The following is a 23,301-nucleotide window of genomic DNA, read 5'->3' on the forward strand; positions in this document are numbered from 1 at the left end:
TATGCACCTTTCATTTGTTTCCCTGGTGTTCTGTTCAGATGCCAAGAACAGGCAAAGCTACCCTATGTAAGCTGCAAGGTACTCAAGTCATACTTACATAGGGATATGGTCTTATCCTAAGTGACGGTACTGGTTGATTTGCCCAATGTTGTCACATAGAGTGAGTCACATGTTCCTTCATACCTGAAAGTACCCAGCATTTTGTTTAATCTTATTGGTCCTTGAGGAGTGAAGGAAAGGTAAATATGTGCTGCTGGGGATCATAGGCGTGCGCACAGGGTGTGCCAGGTGTGCCTGGGCACACCCTAATCACCCTGTGCTGTGCAGATTTCCCCTGCTGCTTTGCTGCAGAGAAAGGGGCTGGGGAATCTCTGTCCTCAGTTCCTTTCTCTCTCTCAAAAGTGAGACATCAGGGATCTGTTTAGACCCCTGATATTTCCCCAAAGCAAAAAATTGTAAAAAAATAAATAAAAATAATAAAACATTTTTACTTAAAAAAACAATTGTAAAAAGAATAAAAAAATAAAATTGTAAAAATAAATAAAAATAATAAAAATGAACTACTGACACCAATCTCTGCCCTACTGACACCATCCACTGCTCTACTGACACTGTCCATTTCCCTACTGCTATATATATATATATATATATATATATATATATATATATATATATATATATGTGTGTGTGTGTGTGTGTGTGTGTGTGTGTGTGTGTGTGTGTGTGTGTATATATATATATATATATATATATATATATATATATATATATATATGTGTGTGTGTGTGTGTGTGTGTGTGTGTGTGTGTGTGTGTGTGTGTGTGTGTGTGTGTGTGTGTGTGTGTGTGTGTGTGTGTGTGTGTGTGTGTGTGTGTGTGTGTGTGTGTGTGTGTATATATATATATATATATATATATATATATATATATATATATATATATATATATATATATATATATATATATATATATATATATATATACAGTATATATATGTGTGTGTGTATATAGATATATATATATATATATATATATATATATATATATACACACATGCAAGTGTGTTTGAGCTTTGGGGTGCACACCCTAAAGCAATAGGATGTGCACACCTATGCTGGGGATTGAAGTATAAAGGGGAACCTGTGGTTTTGCTTGAGTGGCAGCAGCAGAGACAACTGAATGGGACATGGTGCTCCTCTGCTTTCAGTTACCTCTGAACACCAACGATTCATTTCCCAATGGGGGCCATATAGCACTGACACCAATGTAATGGAATCACAATAGCACTAACATCAACATAGTGGGTGAAATAACTTTGCTTTAAAGTGGAGTTCCACCCATAAATATAACATTGCATCAGTAGTTTTAAAAAAATGTCATTAGTCCTTTACGAAACAATTTTTTTTTTTAGATGCCTTCAAAGTGTTGTTGCTAGGCAGAATAGTTAATCTTCCCACTTCCTGCACCTAGCTGCTTAATGCTTCCTAACCTACACCGCACAGACTCCTGGCAATGTAGTGGGTGTAACTTTCCAGGAGTCTGTGCACTCCCCAGTCTCAAAGAATCATGTGACTTGGACAGCACAGGTGCTGAAACCTGATCTGACACTGCTTGTGCAGCACTGAGCATGTGCGAGATCTGCAAGGCTGAAATCCAGGAAGTCATACAGTCTGGCTTCATGATGCCCACACTTAAGATGGCTCCAGTCAATTTCTATTTTATAAAGTGTCTAAATGCTGTAACAACCCAACAAAACGGACCTTAGTTTACAGACTAACTTTACTAGAATACATTAAGCTTGTGTATTACAGGGGTATTTATATTTAAAAAGTGAAATTGTGGCCGGAACTCCGCTTTAAGTCAAAACTTTAATTTTTTGGCATAAAAAATTTGATAATATAATAAAACATTCTGCTTTTTGCTGATGTATCTTTTTGTACTAATACTGTATGGTAATCAGTAAATTAGGTTAACGTACTTTCCTTTTACATGCATTTCTACTCAAAGTGCAATTATTGTAGTAAACATAAGGAAATTGACAAATTACATAAAAAGTTCCAGATGACTTTATAAATAAAATGACTTGGATAGGTACAGTAAGCTAATACTTTTAAAGCCCTGACATTTTTTTTAATATATTTTTGATAGAGTTGGAATGGGTTAAAATATTTCAACATTTTATTGCAGTCTGAGTTTCTGTTTGAGGTGAGGCCTCACTTTCTGTCAAACAGGAAGTGAAATCTTTCCAGTATAAGGCATGGGCACCAATTAAAACCCAACAGTTTAAATGTTTCCTCGCTCTCTAAAAAAAAAAAAGTCTAGAGGTGGATTTCAAAACTTTAAAGCATCAATAATTTCTTGTGGTAGAATTCCCCTTTCAGCAGAAGTACCCAGAGAAAAATATATGTAATTAAAAAGTGAGTATCGTGCTGCAGTAGAGCTATGTTGCTAAATTCTAGCCTCCAATAATGAAAAAGGCTTCGAATTTACCAGTTTACGGAATAAATAAAACATGTAACATGATTAGAAGACAATGACGGTTGGTTACCAGGACTCCACATTTATCAACTGGTATCCTTTGATTGAGAAATATCTACATTTAAAATTGGCTATGAGTTGTCGTGTTCCAGATCTGTATGGTGTTAACTCCACCTTGAACTTTATTCTTTCATTCGGCTTCAGGTAAGGAACCCTGCATGAAGCATAAGAAAATAAAAATTAGAAGTCATTATATTAACACCAAACTGGGCCAAAGCTAGACCCTTTGGGTTCTGAAGCGCAATGGTAAGCAGTTTTCTTACTAAAAATCCAACAGGGTTTCACTGCAAAGAAGAAAGTTAATACTTACCTCTTCCGCAGCTGTTTAAAGAGAAATTGCTGTCTAAAGACTCAAGTTCCTCCTGCCAAACCACACGTCCCTTTAAGATACAGATACACAGCAGGGGACTAGGAGATTGACACTCCCATAAAAGTTGATTTCTGAAGCAGTGGCAGCTGGTGCTCAATTTTTTGGGGGGTGCAGCAAACAAACCTGGCCCCCTCACACCCCCCCCCCACCCACCCCCTCTGCTCGATCGATTGCGCGCTTGCTCGCTCACCCATCTACCTGCCAGCTCCGCACTTACCCTAACAATGTCGCGGCTTCGGCAGCTTCCCCCGTATCTCCTCCTGAGTACCGAGTGGTCGCTTTTCCTCCCCGCCAATCAGGTTTTAGGATTCCCAGCCAATTGGGTCTTAGGACCCGCTTCCTGATTGGCTGGGAGGAGAAGCAGGAAGACTGAAGTGAATATTAAAGCGGGGGTTCACCCTAAAAACTATTTTCTAACATTACATTGAGCTGACTCTCGACAATGACAGTATGCCGTTTTTTTTTGTTTTTTCTTGCTGTACATACCTTGTACAGCTATTTTCTTCCCTGGCTTCCGGGTAGTCTCCGGGAAAGCTTTAAGTCTCTTCTCATATGTTCTATTCCTGAGACATCTCACCATTTTTGCTGCTCACTTGGATGCCTCATTGAAATAGCTTTTTCCCTAGAATGCTAATTGGATTAAAAAAGGGGCCCACCCACTTGTGTGATATTAGCAAATTAAAGCGGAGGTTCACCCTAAAACATTTTTTTGTGCTTGCTTGCAACAATGACAGTATGCGTTTTTTTTTCCGCTGTACATACCTTTGTACAGCTATTTTTCCCCACGGCTTCCGGGTAGTGAATCACGCGGGAGTGGACGTTCCAATCCAGCAGGTGATTGACGTGATGACAAAAACTACCTCCCCCCGTCGCATAAGGAGCGTCACGAGTTGCCGAAAGAAGCCGAACGGCGAGTCGGCGCTATACGGCGCCTGCACACCGCCATTCGGCTTCTTTCGGCAACTCGTGACGCTCCTTATGCGACGGGGGGAGGTAGTTTTTGTCATCACGTCAATCACCTGCTGGAGAGGAACGCCCACTCCCGCGTGATTCACTACCCGGAAGCCGTGGGGAAAAATAGCTGTACAAAGGTATGTACAGCGGAAAAAAAAACGCATACTGTCATTGTTGCAAGCAAGCACAAAAAAATGTTTTAGGGTGAACCTCCGCTTTAATTTGCTAATATCACACAAGTGGGTGGGCCCCTTTTTTAATCCAATTAGCATTCTAGGGAAAAAGCTATTTCAATGAGGCATCCAAGTGAGCAGCAAAAATGGTGAGATGTCTCAGGAATAGAACATATGAGAAGAGACTTAAAGCGGTTGTAAACCCGCATAATTTTTTTTTTCTACACCTGCAAGGAAAAAGCCATAATGAGCTAATATGCACCGCATACTTACCTCGGAAATACTTACCTCGGAACGAGGTAGGTAACTTACCTGGTCCACGCCGAGCCGAGCGTGTCTTCCGGGTATCGCCGCTCCAGCGCTGTGATTGGCTGGAGCGGCGATGACTTCATGCGCGCGGGAGATTTCCTTTCCGGCATGGGTCGGCGGGGCCGGCCATTCAGCCGAGGATCCCCCCTGCGCATGCGCCGCTGTAATCAGCGGCGCATCGCAAGGGGAATATCTCCTAAACCGTACAGGTGTATGTGTATTCTGTGTGTATGTATACTGTGTGTGTATATTGTGTGTCTGTGTGTGTATACTGTATGTGTGTGTGTGTGTGTGTATATACTGGCCCCATAATCTATTGCCTGGGGGCCCCATAATCTCCTATTGCCCGGGGGCTCCATAATCTCCTATTGCCCAGGGGCCCCATATTCTCCTATTGCCTGGGGGCCCCATGAGTTGTCAGTCCGCCACTGGTTGCTACCACTGTTACTGCACAATTAACACAAAAGAAGTACTTTTCTGCAAAAATCTATATAAGTGCAGAAAGCCCAGAATCCTCAGCAAACATGGTGTAACAAAAGCATCCTGTATTGAACATTTATTAAGTATACATTAGAAATGAGGTAACACTCTGCATTGATAAACAATTACATGTACTCTACAACAGTTGTTAAAAGTCAAAGACTGGTTTCAGAATATACTTGTATGGATTGTCGTAATACTTACACTGCTATAAGTTGTCTGTCAACCAGTCCACTGCCTTCCACTACCAGGGTGCAGTCAGTAACCGCCATAGGAAGTGGGTTTGTAAACCGGATCTCCAGAGACATTGTTTTGTGCAGCATAGCAGTAGATAGAGGCTGGTAAAGAAAAGATGACATTCAGTCATTTAGGTTTCTAGACAGTCTACTATGGTTTCTTATGCTCATAAATTTAAAGATCCTGCAAAGACAGAAAAATATTGATCTGCCAGAAATGTACTCAGCTCCTAAAGCTGGCCATAGACCGTTCCAATCCCTGCCAATTCGAAACATGTATGGGCAGGCTAATCGTACCCGAGTTGATCAACTTGGGCAAAACTAGCTTGTCGGATTTTACACGTGACTATTGCTAGTGGCTATTATAGCTGCTAGCAGTAATCGCTGTGTCCTGCAGGGTGGGATGGCTCCCCCTGCCCCCTCCTGCAGGGAGAACACAATGGCTCCACAGGAGAAATTACCTCATCAAAACTGACTGTGTTAATTAGGGGTAGGAGCAAATGGGCCCATCAAACGCAGCCACTGTGCCATCAATTGTCACCACTGTGCCATGCCATCAAACGCAGCCACTGTGCCATGCCATCAAATGCAGCCACTGTGCCCATCAATTGTTGCCACTGTGCCAATTGTCGCCACTGTGCCCTTTATTTGTCACCACTGTGCCCTGTAATTGTCGCCACTGTGCCCTGTAATTGTCGCCACTGTGCCAATTGTCGCCACTGTGCCCTTTATTTGTCACCACTGTGCCCTGTAATTGTCGCCACTGTGCCCTGTAATTGTCGCCAATGTGCCAATTGTCACCACTGTGCCCTTTAATTGTCGCCACTGTGCCCTGTAATTGTCGCCACTGTGCCAATTGTCGCCACTGTGCCCTTTATTTGTCACCACTGTGCCCTGTAATTGTCGCCACTGTGCCCTGTAATTGTTGCCACTGTGCCAATTGTCGCCACTGTGCCCTTTATTTGTCACCACTGTGCCCTGTAATTGTCGCCACTGTGCCCTGTAATTGTCGCCAATGTGCCAATTGTCACCACTGTGCCCTTTAATTTTCGCCACTGTGCCCTTTAATTGTCGCCACTGTGCCCTGTAATTGTCGCCACTGTGCCAATTGTCACCACTGTGCCCTTTAATTGTCACCACTGTGCCCTGTAATTGTCGCCACTGTGCCCTGTAATTGTCCCCACTGTGCCCTGTAAAATGCTGCCCCCCTGCCAGGCACTTAGCTTTCTGGGGTCGGTTATCCTCCTTCCACGGTCCCTCCATGTCTTCTCCCGCCCTCAATGACGCTTCAGCCAATCAGGTTACCGGTAACCAGAACTGGTGAACCTGATTGGCCGAGACGCCTGTCAGTCTTATCCAAGGAACACATCTCCCGTGCATCCCTGGATAAGTATTTGGAAGCCTATTATAGCCTGAGGGCCACTGGCTCTGATAGGCACTTCCACAGCCAGCTAGCTGCCATTATTCAGATGGCCAGCGATCACCAGGGGGCCGACCATCTGAATAGTCGGCGGCAGCGGCAATACATAAATTCATGCAATGCATGAATCTATGTATTGTATTCAGTGGCAGCGCGGGAGCGAGAGGGGGCGGCGCTCCGGCACCCTCTATGGACGCACCGCCACTGGGTCTTACTATAGAATAATGAGAATTCTGTGGTCAAAGCAATTGCTTCGAAGTCTTGGTAGAAATGGTCTTTCTGCTGGGCCAAAGCACAGATAAACACCCATTGGCATTCCACAGGTAGTGTTGAAAAACAAAAGCATTTTCATAATTGCTACTTCTATATGAATTGATAAGATTCCAATGTAACAGCAACAATGTCTTACTCCCTAAACAAGTATAACCGCATACCTGTGAATAGGTGTGGACAAATTATCTGGTTTAATTGTTTTCTGTAATATCTTTTTCCTGATTTTTCCTGATTTATGATTGAAGAAGTTAATTGAATAAATTTACAAACTAATTCGAATAACTAATTATTAGTTAATATCTATTTTGACAAACTACCAGTTGGACTTTCCATTCAAGCAACGAGCATATACATTTCTATATTAGGAGCAATGGAATTACATCACAGTTCTGCATAATCTCCAACAGTCAATCTTCTAGACCAGTGGTCATCACCCCTGTCCTCGGGGCCCACTAACAGGCCAGATTTGCCAAATAACTGAAATAAATCCCAGGTGATATAATTTGCTGCTCACTGATTGCAGTATTCTAGTCTGCGTCTCCCCAAGGTAATACATAAAACCTGGCCTGTTAGTGGGCCCTGATGACAGGGTTGATGACCACTGTTGTAGACCAAGTCCCTTTTATTCTTAACTGTTTTTTTCTGGTTTAAAGTGGTTGTAAACCCTATTTTACAACATTATGCTTCAGGTAAGACTATAATAATATAATTAACCTGTAGCTACCCAGGATATCTCTTAAACCTGCATGGTTTAGAAACAGCCCCCTCTGGCTCTCGCCGCCACTGAGTCTAATAACATACATCATGGAGTTGTACAAAGATGTTTAAAGTAATTTTAGCCAATTTCATTCTACTCACAAAATCCTGCTGGGCCCTCTCTCATCCCTGGGCCCCACAGTAGCTGCCTAAGCTGCTATTGCTGTAATTATGCCTTTAGGAAAAGTAGTGTTGAAAAGAACATCAGGAGGCTTAAAGCGGGGGTTCACCCTAAAATATCTATAGACTGTTTTATCCAGCATACTGCTGACATCAACAGTATGCTGGATTTTTTTTTTTTCGGTCTGTACTTACTTTTTCCGTCGTTTTCACCCGGCTTCCGGGTTCTCGCTCCCCCGGGGAGTAGGCGTTCCTAAGCTCTGCATAGATGATTGACGTGAGCGTCATCGCCTTCCGAAAATATCCGAGGGGGACTCTGCACTTTACGGCGCCTGCGCAGTCAGCTCTACACGGCAGGCGCCGTATAGAGCCGTCGGATATTTTCAGAAGGCGATGACGTGCACGTCAATCATCTATGCAGAGCTCCCCGTCGGGGGAAAAGGAGTGACACGCCCACACCCTGCAAGGAAGAAGACCCGGAAGTGCGGCTGAAGACAGGTAAGTGTACACATTAAAAAAAAAAAATGACAACGCTACAAGCCTTTATTAAGGCTAGAGATAGGTTAGCAAAAAAGTTAATTTTGAGGGTGAACCTCCGCTTTAATCAATAATTCAATGGAAACGAAAACAATTAGTTCCGCATTGACTTCAATGGGATGCAATACCAAATGCTGCCAGAGGTGGGGGGCACCAGAGAGTGCCGAAAACGTCCGAAAAGGCCGAGGACACTTTGGCTCTGTTCCTGCGCCCCCGTACCTCAGGCCAAATGAGGTACTGCAGGCCTATTTAGCTTGAATTCTGCTTGTCTTGCGAGTCAACACTCACAAACCAAGTCAGAATTGAAAAAAAAAAGTTGCTCGCAAATCAAAATGCTCTCAAACCAGGTTACTCTTAAACTGAGGTTCCACTGTACTTTTCATTGACTATGTCCCTCTTCCCTACCTCAGAAAGTTGGGAGGTTTGGTCATGAAAGCCCCGTTGAGCAGAATATTTAGTAAACACCTTCTCTGCTATGTTTTATAGCTCCATATCCTGAACCTGTAAATCTTTTTCTTATTACATAAAAATACATGTTTACATTGCTTTTTTCTAACTGTTGTGAGGACTGGCACCAGACTCTCCTAAATATATTTTTTCGTACATGTATAAATGATATTGGTAGCAGCGCGTCAACCATTTTAATCAACTACAAAAACAAAATGAGGACTTTGTGTTTGGTAATCTTTGTTTGTGTCCAACATACAGTCCAATATATGTATACTCTTTTTTTTTTTTAATTACCTTGATAATAATTGGTGGGCTCTCCAGCACAAGATCCTTAGTGACAACGACTTTTGCGCCAAATGGTAATTCACAAAGGGCAACCACTTGAATCATGTTACCTTCATTAAGACCTTTGCTGTAGTGAGAGTACGGTATTTGCAAGGAAATATGTGCATCTGGAAAGAAAATATAAGTGATAAGAACTTGCTCACAATAAAAGAAAACATAGTATTTCTTAGAAAATAAACCATGGAAATGTGCAGTAACTAATTTAAAGTTTTTGTGTCCACTTTTTAAACTGTCTGACAGCAAACTTATAAAATGGACTCTCTGGTAGGTTCTATATTAGCTTCATTAAATTATGCAGTGTGGATGTACAATATTTTGGGGGGAAATTACAGGGGAGGCAGATTATGCAAACACTACTGAGGCTATGAAGTATGCTCACATATATTCAAATACAGTAATTGGACACAATCAGTTGAGATCGGCTATAAAAAAAAGAGGCATCCTTAAAACCTGTTAACCAGAGGAAGGCCGAAAAACCTAAATCTTGGTACACTTAGTTCTATTATGATATCTGAAAAGTAGTTTCCTACAGGGTATGCTAGAGCTACTTCCTATGGGAGAATATTTTAAAATGTTCCTGCTCTTACAGTAAAGAACTCTTGCCATATGTAAAAGTAAACCATTTTTCTTTGAGTCACAATGAGCGCCTTCGTTTCTCCTGAAGTGACTTCAGTTTGAACAATTTTCTAAGGAATGTTCCCTTACTATGCAACATATTCATATCCCCTATTCTCAAATAAGAATTAATTCAGTTAAAAAAATATTTGCTGATATATGCCTTCCTTTTTTAACATAGTTACCTTTTGAACCCCCCCTCGGCATATTCAAGTTAAGGTCACACTCAGTGATGAGTCATAATAAGGGCAAAATACATGGGGCCAGATTCAGGTACAAATGCGGCGGCGTAACGTATCGTCTTTACGTTACACCGCCGCAAGTTTTCAGCGCAAGTGCCTGATTCACCAAGCACTTGCGTGTAAACTTTTGGTGGCGTAGCGTAAAGCCGTCCGGCGCAAGCCCGCCTAATTCAAATGGGGCGTGTACCATTTAAATTAGGCTCGTTCCGAACGTTCTGCGCATGCCCTGTTTGGACATTTCCCGCCGTGCTTTGCGTGAAATTACGGCCCCCCAACGTGTTTGTGAATGGCGACGTGCGTAAAATAATTTAAAATTCAACGCGGGAACGACGGCCATACTTTAACATGGCTGGTGTAAAGTTAAGCCTTGAAAAAGCAGGCTTAACTTTGCGACGGGAAAAAACAACTTGCAACGATGTAACGCACGCGAGTACCTTCGTGGATCGCCGTAAAAGCTGATTTGCATACCCGACGCTGGAAAACTAAGCAAACTCCACCCAGCGGCGGCCAAAGTATTGCAGCCTAAGATCCGAAGGCGTACGAAGCCGTAAGCCTGTCGGATCTTAGCCAAATGCCGTCGTATCTTGTTTGTGAATCACAAATTAAGATACGACGCGGCAAATTTGAAAATACGCCGGAGTATCAGTAGATACTCCGGCGTATTTCTTCTATGAATCTGGCCCATGGTTTTCTGGGGCCCCATACTCCAGGGGGGCCCACAGTGACACTAAAAATAGGTCTGCACTTCAGTCTTGTTTCTAGTAAGTCTGTTTCAGCTTTGAAACTCTTTAGACTTTCATTAGAGTTAATATTCTTCCCAGTAAGGGATTCTTTAAGAGAATCAATCATACACAGCACATATTTTCTTTACTTAGAAAAAAGAATATACTGTATCACCACATAATATTCCGTTCAAAATGTAAATTTTGCCTTCCAAATCCTTCAGAATAGCATCACAAAACATAAAAAAAAAAGTAGCAGAGAGTCCATTTTATAAGTGTGCTGTCAGAAACTACATACCGTATATACTCTAGTATAGGCCGACCCGAATATAAGCCGAGGCACCTAATTTTACCACAAAAAAACTGGGAAAACGTATTGACTCGAGTATAAGCCTAGGGTGTCCATCTGCATGCCTCACTGTGCCTCACTTTGCCTCAATGTGTCCATGTGCATGACTCACTGTGTCCATGCCTCACTGTGCCCATGCCTCACTGTGCCCATGCCTCACTGTGCCCATGCCTCACTGTGCCTCACTGTGTCCATGCCTCACTGTGTCCATGCCTCACTGTGTCCATGCCTCACTGTGTCCATGCCTCACTGTGTCCATGCCTCACTGTGTCCATGCCTCACTGTTTCCATGACTAGACTTACGTTTAACATGGGAGTATATAAAAGGTGTGCCCGGCTTTGAAAAATCGGTGCTCCCCGGCCATAGGTCCCCCAGACAGCAAACTTTGCACACTTGTAGAGGAGAACTACATATGTGCCAATTTTGGGGTCCAGAGGACCTACGCCCAGCCGGTACCAGGTCCCCAAAGTCCGGGAAATTAGGCGCAAAACAGTGACTCAAGTATAAGCCGAGGGGGACATTTTCAGCACAAAAAAATGTGCTGAAAAACTCATCTTATACTCGAGTATATACGGTACATCCATTTTATAAGTGTGCTGTCAGAAACGACATACTTACTAACTACATACTCTTATGCATGATCCCATTGAACTGGCCCATGAACTGAAAACAACCTTTATCCCATGGTTCAAAAAGCCAATTCTTGGTCACATTATTACATTGTATAGTATTCTGTAGTATCCTTTCCCTGACGTTCCTGTTTCTTTGTGTTATTAGCTCATTATTGATGGCATACTATTAAAACATCAGTTATGTATATAATTCAAAAATATTCACATTATTAAAACATTTAAAAAATATTCACATTATTAAAACATTTAAAAAATATATATATACTGTATTTTTTTTTCTTTTTATTAAATTTTTTTTTTTTTTTTGTATGATATATGAGTGTGACCCTTGTTCAGAATCAGCACTGGCATTTAGTTACTCATCTGTCTTTCCATAATTCCATGCCAATCCCATTATATGGACCGCAATTAGGAGAATCAATTTCTGCAAATTTTTTAAAACCAATTTAAATGTGGCATTGTTAGTGTGTGTGTGTATATATATATATATATATATATATATATATATATATATATATATATATATATATATATATATATATATATATATATATATATATATATAATTTTTTTTTAATACTTTTTTATTATTGTTAGTATTTTTAAATGTCTCTTAAAACAAGAAAAATAGAGATGACTGATTTATTTTCTCCTGAGTCTTTCCCAACTTATATAAAGTAAAACAGTGTGGCCTGGTGGACACTTTTAAAACTGCAGTTAAAATTGTTCAGAGTCAGCTATGTTAGGGAGGCATTTACACCTACTGTATTGCCATGAAACTTGTAATGCGAGTCAATGCATGTTGCATACATGAATTTTAGGGATGTGTCTATTTATTTTTTGGGGCCCCCAACATTAACTTCTGTACCAAACATGTACATGATACAGGCAAGGCAGTGCAACACATACCGTATTTATCGGCGTATATCGCGCACTATTTTCCCCTTAAAATAAGGGGAAAATCGTGGGTGCGCGATATACGCCGATAGCCGCTTCCCGCGCTCAGTTTGAAATCCTGCGCCGACATATACCGAGTGCAGTACACTCGGGTACATTCGGCCTGGCTCGGCTTCGCTCGTGCTCACGCATAAACGTCACAGAGCGTGAGCGCGAGCGACGCCGAGCCTTGACGTGAGGCGCGCAAAGGAGAAGCCGGGAGGACACCATCGAGGCCGCAGACAGACGCCGGACCGGACGATGGACGCTGGGAAGACACCAAAACTGTAAGTGATGCAATCATATAACATTTTTTTTTACAGGAATTTCGGGGGCACTTTAGGGGTGCGCGGTATACGCGGGAGCGCGTTATACCGCGATAAATACGGTACATCAGACAACTGCTTTGTACTTCAATGCATGTGGAGTGAAACCAGGACACTGGAAATGTCATATTTGGATTAATATGGCAATAGCATATTAAGAGGCGGTTCACACAGGGGCGACCTGTCAGGCGACTCAGTCGAGGTCCGCTCTATTCACTTGAACCGTTCTAATAGGAGCGACGCAAGTACAAGCATAGGTGTGCGCAGCCTATTGCATTAGGGTGTGCACCCAAAAGCTTAACACACACACTACCGATCACTCACCATGTTCATTCAGAAAGGGAAGGGGCTGATAAATACATATTTACCAGCCCCTTTCCTCACTCATCCTAAAACATCCCCACAGCAACAGCGGCAGGAGAGGAAAGGAGGCAAGGCGGTAGTACTGCAGAGGGAAGGAGGGGGGAGCCAGGGCAGTAGGGGTAATCTGTGCTGCACAGGGTGATTAGAGTGTGCCTGGGCACACCCATAACACCCTGTGCGCACGACTATGAGTACAATGTTCCTGTACGACTTTGGGGGCGACTCGGAGCGATTTGCACTGACTTCAATACAAAAGTCATTTTGCAAGTTGCCTCTCAACTCGTCTTGAGATCGCCTTGCCGAGTCGCCCCCAAAGTAATGCCGCCTGTGTGTGAACTTAACACTTTGGTCAGTTATTTAAAAGAAAACATGCAGAGATGAGGGAAAATGTTTGAAGATGTCCTTCACTCTGCACAGTGCACTGGAGATTTGGTTCTAACAGGGACACACAACCTATATGTAAGCTCCTGCTCAGTAGTGCTTTAAGTGTTACTAAACCCACAACAGTAAAATCAGTCTGTATACTGTATGCAGTAAAGCATGCTTATTATACTCACTGTGGGACCTAAGGGATTAATTCTCTTCATTGTCTCTTCTCTGATCCTCCCCTTTCTTCCACTGTCCCCAATTCATCTCCCAATAGTACAGAGCCGTAAGGGCACTCTGCACATGCTCAGTTTGGTGTGCATTGCTAGAGAGTTTTTTTTTCTTGGGAGAGTGCATGTGAGCAGCACAGGGCCACTCAGCACTGTCCAGACAGAGAGGTTCAGGGGCCCTGCAGCCTCATAGGTCAGAGAAGAATGAAAAAACTCCCTACAAGCTTTAACCAGTGCTCGGCCGGACACTAATAGAAGTCACAATACTGTTATATACTGCTAATGATAAAAGGTATTTAGCAGTTTATATTTACTAAAATAATTGTATTTCCATGTTCTGTGTACTGTGGGAGACCAGATATAGTGAATGCAGGTTCTGGGTTTAGTAACACTTTAAAGCTCAACTCCAACCAAATTATTTTATTTTATTTTGAATAGAGTGGGGAAGCATCAGAGTCTCAGTTTATTTGTCCATCTGTGTCTCTGTTGGGGAGGCTTTGCTCATCCCCTGATATCCCTCTTGAAATATCTTCAACGGGGACACAGACAAAAACATGTTTTTAGTACAATGGAGACGGGTTTGAACTCCAGACAATCTGTGGAATTAACTAAGCTTCCTGTGCCATTAAATTGTTGTGCACCATGTTAAACTGATAACACTGTTTCAGAGTGAAATAGAAACTGGCGCAACATAAACACTACAGAAAACTGCTGCAAATTCTTGCCAGTTCTGACCTGGAATATTGGATGTGAGCTGTCAGTAACTCAACTACACAAGCGAAGCCTGCGGTGTTAAGAGTCCTTCTCTTCCCTCCCACTTTGAGCTGAGCGGGTGTGGGGACGGGCAGAGAATTTGGCCCATGCAGTTCCGGCACTCCTGTTCTCTCTGCTGTGTTTGTCACAGGCTGGAATTAGGCTTTAACAAACTAAATTTGTAATATAATCTTTAACCCCTTCTTGCTGTTGCCTTCCGGTCCTTTAAGAGGTTCTAAAGGCCGGGAGGTGGAGGCGGGCATTCCGATCATGTGACCACTGTGATTGGCAGTCACAGTGGTCACATGTTCAGAAAGAAGCTCCTCATCGAAAGTATGCATTGGGAGCTTTCCGGTACCCGCCGGTTCCTGTGCTGGGAGCATACAGGGAACACGCTCTCAGCACGGTAATGAGTTTACATAGGGCCACATATATGAAGCCATCTCAGCGTTGAAGTCCACCCACTGAGAGGCCACATAGATGTGCATATCCAGCGGGATGCGGTTAAAGATGCAGGCATACAACCCATGTGCATGGGGCTAGTGATGCCACTGATTGTAATAAACAGAAGGTATATTCTATAAATTCAGTTGATTTTATTGTGGATATTTCAGCACATTTTTCATGACAATAATTTGCTCTATTTGGCATCAAAATTGTTCTCATTGTTATGCAGGGCAGAATTATTTTGGTTAGTGCCATTTTTGAAGTCCTAGTATTGCATGTTCTAGTAACACGTGAACAGTTTACCTAATAAAAAAATAGCTGTGATGGAATTTTTAGAGCTTAAAATTTGTGTGATAAAGCTATATAAATCAGTGATGCTTAGAAGAATTAAACCAACTTACTACCACAGGAACGTGGCCACTATTGAGCATTAAAATGATTAAAACAGTAATGGTGTATATAATTAAATTATGGAGCTAGTAAGGTATATGAGTATTGGCGATCTAGTCTGTTGAGATGAATTTATTGACACTAATTTAATTCCAAGAACATCCTTCTAGCTTACATTTAATGCAATAGAATGCTACTTGACGTACCTTGGTTTGGGCTGATAATCAGAGACTTCTGATCTGTGAAGATGTCATTCATTCGTTTTCCAGTATAGAGAACAGCAGAAGCGCTAAGCATAACCTTTACTGGTCTGTGATAAGGTGTAAGATTTTTAAGATCCAGAAGCAGGTTAATGTCATCTCCCACCACTAGGGGGCTGAGGAGTCTAAATTTCCCAGCAACATCAGTCCCTGGAGATGCAGAAGAAGAAGGTTGGGGTACACCTGAAGTACGAGGTGCAGGCCTGTAAGCATTTACTGAATTTGATGCATGTGACGGATATCCAGAGAACAGAGAAGGCGATGATGGTCTTCCAGTTAGAGCAGCTGGTGAAGGTGATGCAGGCCGATATCCAATTCCTGGAGGAGGGACAGGGGATGCATGACCTGTACCTAAAGCAGGTGATAATGGTCTTCCAGTTGGTGCAGCCATTAAATTTGGTGAGGGTGATGCAGGCCTGTATCCAATCCCTGATGGCTGGGCAGATGATGGACGACCTGAGAAAGACACAGGTGAAGATGACCTTCCGCTTGCTACAACTGGGAAGTTTGGTGATGGTGATGCAGGCCGGTATCTGCTTCCTGAAAGTGGTGTAGGGGATGAACGACCAGAGAACAGTGCAGGTGATGATGGTCTTGCAATTGGTGAAACCAATAAAGGTGATCCAGGCCGGAATTCAGTTCCCGAAGGCTGAACAGATGATGGTAGACCTGAGAAAGGCACAGGTGATGATGATCTTCCCCTTTCAGCAACTGGTGAAGGCGATGCAGCCCGGTATTCATTTCCTGAACGTGGTTGAACTGAACGACCTGAGAACAGAGCAGGTGATGCTGGTCTTGCAATTGCTGGCAGGTATTCATTTTCTGAAGGCTGGACAGTTGATGGACGACCTAAGTACCTTGTAGGTGTTGATGATCTTCCCCTTTCTGCAGCTGGTAAACTTGGTGATGGAGATGCTGACCGGTATTCACTTCGTGGTTGCACTGTACGACCTGAGGATGGTGAAGGGGATGAAGATCTTCCGTTGAGATCAGAAATGGGTGTAGGAGTTGATGATCGCATTGGGGAGCTATTTCTGTTCATCATATTATTGGGTTCTGGGCTTACATTTTCTTTTGGTGGTACATAATTAGGCATGCTCCTGCTGGCCTTCTCAAACACTTGCCTTTCTTGTGGAGAGCCTGTTTTAAAGAACATACAAAAACATGTTTTTTTAAATATGCTTTTGCAATGTTTTAATGAATTAAAATATTAAAGCCATATACATTGACACATTTTACAGAATTGTTTAATTTATTACAGGGAAATATGTTATGTTATTCCTTATAAAACCCCAAAAATTACAAGTGCACACACTTGACAGCAGACATTGGCAAATGGCCACTGATGGAAACGGCACAAGAAAACACAATGTCCCATACTTATATAGTGGCCACCAAATTAAACAACTCTTTACAGAGTACAGAGAACCTATCACATTAATTTAAATGCACTCATGCACATTGAAACCAATTTTGGGAGAAGTCCAAAAATATGATTTGAGGCTGTGGGAGAAAACTGTAATACCCAACATAAACATGGGGGAAACATACAAACTCCATGTGAATGGCCTCTTTGAAAATAATTCAGAACTTGAGCTACTGTATAATCCATTTGCAGTGTATGTGTCACTGTTAGTGGCAGTGTAAATATCAGTTAATGGAAGTTAGTGGCAGTTAGTGGCAGGGTTAGTTAATTGTCAGTTAATGTCAGTAGAACTGGCAGTAGAGTTGGGCCGAATATACCCCAGTTCGGTTTGCGCAAGGGTTAACCCTATTAAAGTCTATAGGACTCGAACTTAAAAAATCAAAAGTGCCCATTTTGAAGGCTTATATGCAAGTCATTGGCCATATAAAAGATATGGGGGTACTGCCCTGGGGGACATGAATCAATGCAAATTTTTTTTTTCAAAAGATAATTTTTAAAGGAGCAGTGATTATAATGATGCTTAACCACTTCAGCTCCGGAAGTGCTTAGCAGGAACACAAGATCTAAATTTTCCCCTGTGACAGAACAGTAATCTGCCTTGTTTACCTAAGCAGACCACCATTCTGTCTGCCTCAGGATCGATTGGTGAGTCCCGCTGATTGGCTCCCGCTGTGTCCAATCATATTGGGAGCGGGTCGCTGATGTTGTGCTATGTTGTGTTAAAAATTGTTAATTAAAAATGTCTTTGAATATAGTGCATGGGGGGGGTGTCCCCTTAGTCTACCTGTAAAGTGGGGCTTCTGTACCCTGTATAAAACCGGCTGCAACAAAAATGACATATATAAAGAAAATAAAATGACATTTAAATAGATTTTCCCTGCAAGCTTTCTTTTTGTAAACAATGGCTTGGGGAGCCAGTCTGTATGATGAGGCCACAATTCAGTACACCTGGAGCAAGATTAGAGATTTTGTTGGGTAAATGATGGTGTCCCTTTGGCAGACTTTGGATGGAAATAACAAAGTTTTGCACCACAGTAAGCAAGCCCTATGTGAAAAAGGCATATTATAGTACACTCAGGCCCAAGTTCATAGGGGAGCATGATTGCCAATTTGTTGTTAATTAGTGTTCTCCCCCCTTTGTAGGCTCATGTTACTCCCTTCTTCAACCTCAGTGCCAACATCAGAATGAAGAAATGTCTGTGAATCCTCAAGAAGCAAGTAGCTGACGCTGTGTTTAAAAAATTCAGCTGACTCTTCCATGCATGATGCTGGGGCTATGGCAGGAGTAGCTGTAAACAAAGAGGCAGAATAAGCCACTCTGGCAGCTGCAGTGGACTGCACACTAGTCTCTGCTTGGTTGATAAAGGATGAGGAGGATGAGAATGGTTTGGTAAGCCAGTTCACCACCTCCTCTGAATGCTGTGGCTGTATGGCACGAACAACATCACTAAACAGAGAATAGCTTGCCCTGCCTGAGGATGGACCACATCCACCTTTGATTGTGGGGATCAGACACTGCTGTCCCCCTCATAGTGGCATGGGAACATCTTCCTTCCTTTGTTGACCTCACAAACATGATGGGGGGGGGGTTATTACCCAAATTTAATAGATACTGGGAAATGTGTAATTGGATGCACTTTATTTAATTAAAAGTGGTGTTTGGTGCACTTTAAATTGAGGACTGATGCTGACAGAAATGTAAAAACGATAAAAAAAAAAAATGAATAACAGCGTCGCAGTCAGAAAAAAACAGAGTCTGACAATTCAAAAACAGTGTGTGTAAAAAAAAAATGTATAAAATAAATAAAGACATTAAAAAAAAATTTAAGCACCCACGTCTCACCGTGCTTACGCGCACATGCAAATGCATGCGTTACTCTTGCATGTACTGTATAGGTAAACGGTGATTTTCACCATACATGTGAGGTATTGTCACGGAACGTCAGAGCAAGACAATAATTCTAGCACTCTAAACGGGTAGCCTATAAAGGTGTTTAAAGCGTCACCTATGGAGCTTTTTAAGTACCGCAGTTTTCCGCCATTCCACAGGCAGACGGAATTTTAAAGCGTGACATGTTAGGTATCTGTTTACTCGGCATAACATCATATTTTACGTTATATAAAAAAATTTGGGCTAACTTTACTGTTCCCCAAAAAATGTGTTTGAAAAACTGCTGTGCAAATACCGTGTGACATAAAATGGTGGGTGTTTCAATATTTTATGTCACACGGTATTTGCACAGCAGTTTTTCAAACACATGTTATTCAAATATATATATATATATATATATATATATATATATATATATATATATATATATATATATATATATATATATATATATATATATATATATATATATATATATTTGAATAAAATGTGTTTGAAAAACTGCTGTGCAAATACCGTGTGACATAAAATATTGAAACACCCACCATTTTTATTCAAATATACTCAAATATATATTTTTATTCAAATATATATATATATATATATATATATATATATATATATATATATAATGTTTGGGGGGCTAAGTAATTTTCTAGCAAAAAAAAGTAGACTTTTACATGTAGGAGTGAAGTGTCAGAATAGGCCTAGGAAGGAGGTGGTTAATAAAGGAATTGTCAAAAACTTGTCTTCACATCGATGTCAGCATTTGTAGCTTTTATAGCTTTTATTTAAATTCCTTTTAAGGGCATTTATCAGCAAAAGCCTGGCTAAAAAAAAGCCTTAAAATAGCCCACTTGAGCATCACATCACAAGTCATTGTTGTGGTTACAGTTATGTGAGTGGTTGGTTCGAAATCATGATATATATTATGCAAGGCATTACATTTTAGGAAAGATACACTTTAAAATGAGATACACTTTCTACTCTAGCCCACTACTAGTCTTCCAATTTGTATCTTACCTTCTGGATATTTGTAGTTGAGTGTAACATCCACCCGGGAGTCATTTCCCACTGCCTTGGTGCTGATGCTTTGGCCAATATATTTACTATCACTGTGGGCTCTTTCTTTAGTTCCATCCTTCTGAACAACCCATGTAGCTCGGTCAGCGTTAACCTCAGCAAACACAAAAGGAGTATCGAAACTCAGGTGTATATCTCCTTCTTTCACCGCAATCACAGATGTTGGTCCACACCGATGTACTCCTGAAAGACAGAAATTTTACTTTGTTTTTCTTTTCTACTTATCAATGTGTTGGATACTCCAGTACTCTACATATTTTAGATGTACACCTTGTATATAGGTCTACCATCTTGGAGGTACAATTTATTTATTTATTTATTCATAAAATGCATTTTAAATAATTCATTTAAATGGACCTTTACGTGAATGTTAACATACAGCTTTGTTGTATTGGATGAGGAGAAAATAGAATAGCTGTTATATTTACCTTTCAAGGACAAATTCTCAAGTTCCTTTGGGTATTGGTTAAATAAAGCCTAGAAATTGGGTCATGTTGGAGTTTAGATTGCCTATTATATAAGGAGAACTGCAGGAAGCCAGGAGCGTTTTTTTTTTTTTTTTTTTTTTGCCAGGAAAGGCAATGACTTCAAACTTTCTATTGTACTTTATGTACAGTATCCTAGTTATATAATTAACATAGATTTATTATAAAACGTACTGTACGTATACAGTAAAGCTCTTTTCATGTAGTTCCAAGATAACATGGTCAGAGTAATTTTTTTTAAGTTTTGATGCTTTAATTGTTAATTGCTTATTTTTATTATAGATTAACAAAATACACTGTATGTATGTGAATTTTGTAGATTGTGTGTTATGTTGATTTTTTTTCTAAATATACATTTTTTTGGCTTTTAAACAAAGCAAAACTTCCAAATGATGCCAAATGTAACTCAGCCAGAGCAGTCAGTCTTATTCGATGGTGGAGTGGTTCATGTCTACTCTGCTTGAGTCACTATTAAGATTTTGAACTTCTTAGATCAGGGGTGTCCAAACTTTTTTCAAAGAGGTCCAGATTTGATGAAGTGAACATGCGTGACATTCGTTGAACCATTAAAATTCGGTCTAAGTGACTTGGAGCACTAATACACGGCCCAACAAGAATTATCTTGCCTTTGTGGCTGTGTGTGAGTAAAGAGATAAGCTCAGGCTTATTATTTGGATATACCGTATTGGCGTATAACACGCACCTTCACTTTAAGAGCAAAGTTTCAGGGAAAAAAATTAAATAAAGAACTGTGAAGCAAAATAAGGGTCAGTGTCCATCTGCAACCTCACAAATGCCCATCTGCAGATCCACCATTGCCATGAATGCAGCACCCCCAATTGCCAGGAATGCAGCACCCACCATTGCCAGGAATGCAGCACCCACCATTGCCAGGAATGCAGCACCCACCATTGCCAGAAATGCACCCACCATTGCCAGGAATGCACCCACCATAGCACCATGAGCGGCATCCCTTAATAATTTGCAAACTTTGGGCTCAATTAATTAGGCTATATCATGTTTGTTATTTCTCAATGATAATAGGATTTTAGCCATTTTCAGCTCTCATTGGCTCAGATTGCAGGAGTGCAGAATATGGAAAATAACAATCAATATACCTTGATGGTTTAAGTCTTTTATCTTTTCTTATTGAATAAAGGTTTCAGAACGGGTTCTGAGATGTACTGTATATGTAAAATAGGAAATTCATTAAAGAAGGTTTCCAAATGCCTTTTCCCACCCAAAAACAGCTGTTTACATGGCTTGGTATATAGAAGTCCAAATATTTAGGACAAGCAAGGTTTAAAACAAACCTCTGTACAGCATCTTCCCCGATGGACTAAACTATCGATCCGCAATGCAAAATAAACTCAGCAGGTGGTGCTACAGCTGATAATTTACACTGTACCACCATTACTATGTGAAATATTCAACAGAAGATGTGGTTGAGGAGGCTAAAAGTATCCTTTAGGAATTATTGTCTGATAAATGAATACCTTTCCTTTTGCTATAATTTTTGTGGAAGTTTTGTCTTTTTTAAGGAGTTCCCTCATATTTCAAAAGATTGCTTCAAGAGTGGAGAGAACCTATTGAAAATTGGTAACAACATGTCCCCTGACTTCATTGTATTTTAGTTAAATGTATGTGTGTATTGTTCATGGTTAAAGACCACCTTGAATTAAAACATTTTATTCAAAGTTTAGAACAACGTGAAGGTGGCTAGAACCTCTGTTTTTGATTTTTTTTCTTATTGGCAAAACAAATTTCTTCCTTGTCATCACACCTCCAGAACAGGAAATGCTTGGGATGCCCAAGTGCTGGCACGGGGACAATTATAAGGTCTCACCAGACCAATTTGGAGTTTACAGGAGGCTTTTTCTTTGCAATATGCACCTTTAATCCAGGACCAGATTACATTTCTGCTGTATTTCCTTGTCGCCACTAGATGTCACCAGTCTTCCAAACTGAATGATGGCCAACATCATTCAGCCTACTTCCTGTAAACCCAATCTGTTATATGCCCACCATAAGGGAATCAAATCTAGAAGAGTATTGTGCAGTTGTCACTGTGTCCGATCCACAGTTCACTCATGCACTTCTTATGCCGCGTACAGACGGTCGTTTTTTGTGATAGAAAAAAACAACGTTTATGTGATGATAAAAAAACTTCATTCACTTCATTCAAACTGCATTTTCAAAAACGATGTAGCATACACACCATCATTTTTTCCAAAAGCTCTAGCAAAGCGCGGTTACGTTCAGCACGTACAATGGCACTCTGTTTCATTCAAACTCGCGTCCTAACTTGCTTCTGAGCATGCGCGGGTTTAAAAACGTTGTTTTAAATGTCGTTTTAGCCTACACACGGTCATTTTAATTGACACAAAAAACAACGTTTTTAAAAACGACACAAAAAATTGAAGCATGCTTCAATTTTTTTTTTGTCGTTTTTCACATAACATAAAACAACGTTTTCCCCACACACGGTCATTTTAATTGACGTTTTTAAAAACTTTGTTTTTTTTCATCACATAAAGTGATGGTGTGTACGTGGCATTAGCTGCCAGAAATAAACACAGTGATCAAATGATTGTTGTTTACCTCTGGCACTACAGGAACCTTTCAGAGCAGTGACGTTCTCTGCATTTGGCTCCAGGCAGCTTACATGTAGAAACACGTGTCTGATTGAACCCAAAGCTCTCCAGAGATGTGGGCAGCCATTTTGGATTCAGAGAGGCTATATATAACCTCTGATGGGTCATTTAGGCATGCCCAGAGTGTGGAAATTATATAGATAGGTACAGACACCTGTTTGTTAAAAGTA

General features: G+C 41.0%; 1 protein-coding gene across 1 annotated transcript in view; it reads right to left on the bottom strand.

The window, feature by feature from the left end:
• Positions 1–1,894: 1,894 nt before the first annotated feature.
• The window catches only part of LOC120918614 (protein-glutamine gamma-glutamyltransferase E-like), a 54,825-nt gene continuing 33,418 nt past the window's right edge, over positions 1,895–23,301 (bottom strand). The window contains exons 9-13 of the mRNA XM_040330288.1: positions 19,933–20,175; positions 15,539–16,732; positions 8,910–9,067; positions 5,028–5,161; positions 1,895–2,691 (exon numbers count right to left, since the gene is read on the bottom strand). Of these exons, the coding sequence (XP_040186222.1) occupies positions 2,544–2,691; positions 5,028–5,161; positions 8,910–9,067; positions 15,539–16,732; positions 19,933–20,175 (1,877 nt within the window). The 3' untranslated portion in view covers positions 1,895–2,543. The remainder of the gene's footprint in view (positions 2,692–5,027; positions 5,162–8,909; positions 9,068–15,538; positions 16,733–19,932; positions 20,176–23,301) is intronic.

Source organism: Rana temporaria, chromosome 12, assembly GCF_905171775.1.
Source record: "Rana temporaria chromosome 12, aRanTem1.1, whole genome shotgun sequence".
Taxonomy (NCBI): domain Eukaryota; kingdom Metazoa; phylum Chordata; class Amphibia; order Anura; family Ranidae; genus Rana; species Rana temporaria.